The sequence below is a fragment of the Setaria viridis genome, chromosome 5, assembly GCF_005286985.2.
Source record: "Setaria viridis chromosome 5, Setaria_viridis_v4.0, whole genome shotgun sequence".
In the NCBI taxonomy this organism is placed as follows: Eukaryota; Viridiplantae; Streptophyta; class Magnoliopsida; order Poales; family Poaceae; genus Setaria; species Setaria viridis.
The window spans coordinates 11773477-11780094 of NC_048267.2; the positions used below are offsets into that span (position 1 = coordinate 11773477).

At 56.1% G+C, this 6618-nt stretch overlaps 1 protein-coding gene across 1 annotated transcript; it reads left to right on the forward strand.

Annotated features, from left to right (window-relative positions):
• Nucleotides 1–3943: 3943 nt before the first annotated feature.
• On the forward strand, nt 3944–4913 carry LOC117855319 (lachrymatory-factor synthase). Its single transcript, XM_034737638.2, has one exon. It carries the CDS (start codon nt 4060–4062, stop codon nt 4678–4680), a length of 621 nt encoding a protein of 206 aa, XP_034593529.1. The 5' UTR covers nt 3944–4059; the 3' UTR covers nt 4681–4913.
• Nucleotides 4914–6618: the final 1705 nt, after the last annotated feature.

Consider the following 6618-nt stretch of genomic DNA (forward strand, 5'->3'; position numbering starts at 1 on the left):
CGATCCAGTTCACTAAAGTAGCTTGGGCTACGGACACCCCAAAGTGCGCAGTAGTAGAAAAACAAGCTGGCTGCATGAACTTCTACGGGTACGGCTCTTTCCAGACTTGCAGTTCCCTGGTGCCTGGTGGCACCTCTGTTGTTGCATCTCCTCCCTCGAGTGGAGCAGGCTGCAGGCAGGACCTTGAATCCTCCACAGTGCGTGCCTCCTCAGCTCCCGTCTGAATCCCGATCCCATCACCAGCCACTTGGTTTCCTAGGCTCCTAGCATTATCACGACAGCTACACTGGTTGCGTCGAGTGGCCGATGAGCACTGTGCCACCATACGACAGCTACAGCGACGAACAATCCAGGCCGACAGCCATCAGCTCCCATTCTCCCAAGGCCACGCAACGCAGGCCATCTCCGCTCGCTCCACTACTTCCCGAGCCCACACCGCCACGGCCGGCCAAACAGGGAAGATTCTCACCAGCGCCAGATACTGTCTGTAGGTGCACGGAGTGAGGCCCGATCGATCGATTAATTGCGCGTAATCAGCAACTGCAGACAGGCAGCAGCCAAGGCAATGAATGAGCCCATGCGGGACCGTAGCCAAGACGGGAGGGAAATGGCCGGAGACGATGTAGATCGATGAGCAGCTAGCGTGACTATGCTATGCGTCGACAGCTGCCTGACCACTGACGTTTGCTCGTCGGCTTGGGTGCACGTCGAGGGCGATGCGCGTCGCGGTCGGCGACGGGATCGTGCACCTGTGCCCTGACGCCGAGACCGCCCCGTCTCTATAGATGTTCATACAGCCTGCGGCCCGTTAGCCCAACACGGGGCCCGATATTTTGGCCCAGCCCTAGCCCGCCACGGCACGAAATCCGTCGAGCCCATGTTGGCCCGGCCCGGTCGCTCGTGCCGGGCGTGGGCCGCCATCCTAGCCCGTCGGGCGGCACAGGCATGGTCCGAATTTAAGAGCCGGCCCGTAGTCGACCTGTTAACTTCCTTCCCCTGATGGCCTAACCCAGCATAAAAATATCAACCCTGACCTACCCTAGGCCTTCCTCTCATCCTGATCCCCAACCGTCGGCTCTCACATCTCCTCCCCTCCACCCTCCATTCCTCCAGCTGCTCCCTGTCGTCCGCCTCCCCTCCATCTTCCCCTTCCTCTCCGGCCTCTACCTCCCCTTCGACGCCTCCGCCTCTCCCCCCTCCCCCCCCCCCCCCCCCGCCTCCGTCTCCACCTCCCCTCCAGCCTATCTCACCTCCGTCAGCCTTCAACCCTCCGCCTCCCCTCCAGCCTCCACCTCCTATCCGGCCTCCGATGGCCACCTCCCCTCTAGCCTCGGGCCCTCCGCCTCCCTTCGGCGACGGTGAGCTTGGTGGCAGCCATGGCGAGGGTGAGCAGGCCGGGAGGGCCCACCATGCCTCGGGCTGGCCCGTAGCCTTCCAGGCCCTTGCCTAGGCCGCCGGCACAGCTCGTGGGCGGGTACGGCACAGTGGTGCCGTAGTGCCGAGCCGAGCTCATGCCGGACCGAGTCGGGCGGCCCGTTTGGACATCTATACCTATCTCCTTGTTAAGCTACCACACCCGCAAGCTCCCATGCCCAGAGATATGCTTCAGGAGACCTGAATATTCTTCTGTTTCTATATTCTCATGTGGCTTTCTTTGTATTTTCTTTGATCGTGTCTGTTCTGGAACACGGGAATTTCACAAGGAAAAAAAACAAATTTGTGTCGTCCTTGCAGGAAGGACGCCGCAGGCATTTTGACTTCTCATGGAGATTGATTGATTGGTGGGGTAAAGTGGATACGGACGTTGTGCTGCGTCTTTTGTCTTAAAAGTAGCGTGTAACGTGGTATTTTTCCCATTTTAGTTTTTTCTAGATGTATAGATATTATTGTGCATCTAGATACAGTGTATATCTAGCTACGTAACAATATCTACGAACCTATAAAAATTAAAACGACCAATATTTTGGAAGCAGTACGGTGATTGCAATTAGGACGTGTCCAACATAGTAGCTCTGAGCTCGCAAAGACATTAATTTATTCGATGAACAGTAGAGAAGGCAAGGGGCTGGCGCTTCCGTCCGCACCTACCTCGCACGTTTTCCCGTGCCCCTCCCTCTCACATGCATCTTTCCCAGCGTCTGCCTGGATCTGTGGTGGGAGCTTCTCTCCTCCACATCAGCTAGCTTATTCGACGGGTTGTTGGAGACGCCCTTACTGTACCTCTCCCAAGACTTGTCCCTGTCGTCTACACAAAACTTACATTGCACGGACATCCCAGCACAGTGGTCTCAGCATCCGTATGGGCGCGAGCCCGCCGTGAGCGTTGCCGATCATCCGTGCCGAAAGGGAAGCGCAACCAAGTGTCGCCAGCGCTCTGCAGAGATCGCGAAAAACGCCACCGGGTCTTAATTTTTTCCGTTGCGACGTTCCCGTTCGAAAATGACGTGCCGTGTACACTGTCTATCTCGTCGAGATCTCGCCAAGTGCGTTCCCTGCGAATCAGAATGCATGCTCCTTTTGCCACACATGCAAGCAGGCAGTGTTTGGCTAGACTTGGCTGGCTGTTGTTTACTATTTTTACTCCATACATTGAAACTAAACATTCATCTCGGTAGGCCGGCGTGGGCTGTTTGTACGGCGCCAATGAGGTCATCCATGGTGGCCTTGAGGATGTCATCAATGGGCGGCGACGAGCGACCCAAAGCCCGCAGGCGGGGCCGGGCGCTGGCGGCCTGAATACTGCCAGTGCCCCAGTTAGCACTGAAGCCGTCACGGACACATTTCCCAGTATATTGCATGCCGTGCCACTTGCCAGCAGGCAGCAGCAGCAAAGCTTTCACTGCTCTGCTCTGCTCGCCAGAGCAGTGGCGCCGGCGTAACGACACGCGACGCCATGGACTGGTGCCTGGTGGTCGATGTACCATGGATGGCGGCAGCGCCGCCCATGCCGGGCCAGCAGCGCATGCAGCCATGCATATAAATGGCCTGGACCAGGAGGAGCAGCGCGCCGTCGGCCTGAGACTACTGAGAGTCTGAGAGGGAGAGAGCCAGAGGCCAGCCAGGCCCACGGCCACGGGTGGCGCGGCGCCACGCATGCAGCGAGATGGTGCGGTGCCGCCGCCAATAAGTCCTTCCCTTCCGGCAACCTACTGATCGAGCCGGTTAGCTGGCCCAATCGCCGGCATTATTATCGCCGTCCCTCCGGGCAGGTCCTGATTAATCATCCATCGATCACCCGGTCGCGATCGGGGTCGTGCTCGGCGACGTGTGATGACAGGGACGCGGGCCCTAGCAGCCACCCCGGACGACGGGTAGGGGAGATCGAGCCGGAGATGAGGTGGTAGGTCCGCCGTGGCCGCGCCTGCCCATCTTGCCGCTGGAACCGGCCAAGCCAGGGGCGGGCCTCGCGCGCCGCCATGCCGGCCGGTCCGCGCTGTCGCTGGGGCGGGGCGTGGGTGTCACTCACCGATCGGGTTCAACCGGCCCCCCCCAGCTGCGAGCGCTGTGCGCCTGTGCTGCGCGCTGAGCTCACCGCCCCGTGGGCTCGGTCGGTCGGTCGGCTGCCCCGGCCCGCCACTGCCAACTTGCCAAGTGGAGCCCGGACTCAAAGTTTGTGACACCGGTCATAGCAGGGAGCAGCCGTTCTGCGTTCTGCCCGCTACAAATTCAAGCTCGTCGTGTACCCATATGACAGCCACGTTCCGTACAGGACCGTCGTCCGTCAGTACGTGCAATCGCAAACCCGGCATGCACGTACGGTTGGATGCATGCGAGCGTGCACGCCGGCCGTACAAAAACCTAACCAACATGCCAACATGACCCGGTACGTTCAAGCTCGGCGCTGTACAAATTATCTGGAAACGGGCTCCGACACGTAGAACCCGACCCGGGTGACCGCAACCCGAACCTGACCTGCGCCACTGCGCGTCTATAAATTGTGCTGCTCCAACACACACCACTCCACACGTCCCGACACGTACGTGCTCTGCCAGTACTTGCACGGCTCCGTCCGCAGAGGACGTCCCGGACGCTCTAGCTGTGTACGCCGAGTCCCCAGCGATGGCGACGACAACCGAGTCATCCCCGGCCGTCGTCGTCGGCGGCGCTAATAACGCTAGGGCGTGGGAGTGGGAGGGGAAGGTGGTGTCGGCGGTGCCCGCGGCGACGGCGGACGAGGCGTGGGCGCTGCTGTCGGACTTCCTGGCGTTCCACCGGTGGCACCCGCGGGTGGCGGCGTGCCGGCTGGCGTCGGGCACCCCGCGCGCCCCCGGCTGCGTGCGCTACTGCGAGGGCACCCCCACCGCCGGCGACGGCGCACCGCCCCCCGACTGGGCGCACGAGACGCTGCTCGAGTACGACGCCGACCGCCGCTTCTTCCGCTACGAGATGAACGACAACAACATGGGCTTCGGCCTCTTCTTCGCCACCTTCCGCGTCGTCCCGGCGCCCGCCGCCGGCGCCGGGTGCGAGCTGCGCTGGGAGTTCGAGTGCGAGCCCGTGCGCGGCACGCCCAGGGAGGCCCTCGTGGCGCGCCTCCAGGCCGGGCTCGACGGCATGGCCGCCCGCGTCCGCGACCACGTCCTGGCCGCGCGCACCGGCAGCACTACGGCCGCCGCCGTTGTCGCGGGTCCGGAGGCCGCCGCCGGCGAGCTCAAGCTCGACAACTCCATCGCCGTCTGATACAACGCCGCCCGTACGCACGTCACGTTCGTTTGCTGGTGCTCACGCTTACGCTGTCACTGTCGCGGTTAAGTTGTTGTCTCTGTCTCGATCGTCCTGCATGTACGAATACGATATGTGACCGTACGGCTGATTACTACTACTCGTACTACCACCACGTTCTCATCTCACCGTATGTGTACGTATACGTTACGTGTACTGTAAGCTGGGAATAAATGTAACGGCGTTTTTAATTACTGTGTGTGCTTCTTTCTCGTATTGTGCCAGACATGGAAGTCGATGCATGGCCATTTTTTTCACAAGGGAGCAAACGCATGGGCAGATGATCCTACTACTGCCTCCGTGCATGTGCGAGGCATGTGGCGTGTTGCCCTGTTGCCGTTGCCTGCTCTGTCACTGAAGATCGATTGATCCCATTGCTGACAACGGGTAGATTTTTTGGGTCGATTTTTATCGGAATCGAGACCATGCTACTTGTTTTAATGTGCACGTGATGAGCTGATGATGCATCGTGACTAGGATAAATCCACTGCACACGTAAAATTTTAGTAGTCGATTATTGGCCTACTTGGGATGACATGATGCCTCGTGCTGTTGACAATTTGGCATTTCCTTGCGATCTTTTTATCCTCTTGGTAGCCTCAACGTGCGACGGATGTTGGAAAACAGGGCCGGTTCAGTTTAAACAATGCTTCCACACTTACATGCTCCGATGGATCACGGCTCGACCTGTTTACCGCTGCCAAGATCACTCGGCAGGCGCAGACGCCCAGGCCTGCTAATGGGTCGAAACCCATGCCAACCTCCACCCCAACCCACAATAAATTAATTCATTCACCCACCCCGTCCCGCCCCATATACTTAATTTATCTACCCACCCCGCCCCACCAGCCATGGGTTACCATATACTTAATTTATCTATCAGAATGCGTGATCATTCTTACACATACGATGGGACTAAAATGGCACAGTTTTACAATCCATGGTGTTACCGAACACCCACCTATACACGGAAATCCAAAGTTCCTCCTCTAATGGCATTGAAACACATTACAAAAGGTTCCGAAGTGTCCTTCAATCTTGACGCCAACCTCCAAATTTGTGGGTCATTACTTTCTGACATTCAACCTCCAAATTTGTGGGTCATTACTTTCTGAATGTCAGCAGGTGGTTCAGAAAGTGATTCATCAGACATTGAAACCCGCCCGTGATTTGCAATTGATTCTCTGCAGGTGGTTCAAAACTAATTCCCGCAAAATGTGAGCAACCAAGATTAATGTATCATCTACTAAAGAAGCACAACAGAAACCATCTATATGTAGTGAAGTGCAAGGGCATGACGAATTGACTGACAAGAGACCTGTTCAATGGGTTATACTTTTAGAACTAAAATTACTGGAAGCTGAAAGTCAAAGTTGTCCTCAATAGTACAACATGACACACACATAAGTAAACATCTAAATTTGTGCAATCTTCAATCAGCAATCTGAAAAAATGGAAGGAAAATATTGCTGTCAGTTAGCAATCAGCAATCAGCAATCTGAATGCTTACATGTTCAGTTCAATAAATGGATGGGAAGTACCAATAGGCCAAATATATCATCAAATCTTGAGCTACTGAAGTTAAATAAATGGATGCCCGCAACCAAGTAGAGTATAATTCGCCAAGCAACTTTTTTATTTTCTTATTATTGTGGTTAGAACTGGAAAGACCAAAGCTTAAATATATTCAGAATCATGAGAATCATGGTTCATGGATGAAACCAAACTATTGCCTGGTTGATTCGCTTCATGATTTCAGATTTTAAGTTCTGCTAACGCAAGCTAGACTGGTTGGTCTCAAGCTATCAGTTAGTGCACCACCATTCAACAAAACAAGGTGCTCCTTTTAAAACACAAACGAGAAACATCAAACTTGCACGAAATTGAAAAACATAT

Bases quoted from the DNA above. Each gene is read 5' to 3' on its own strand.
- LOC117855319 (XM_034737638.2), top strand. From the start codon at position 4,060: ATGGCGACGACAACCGAGTCATCCCCGGCCGTCGTCGTCGGCGGCGCT.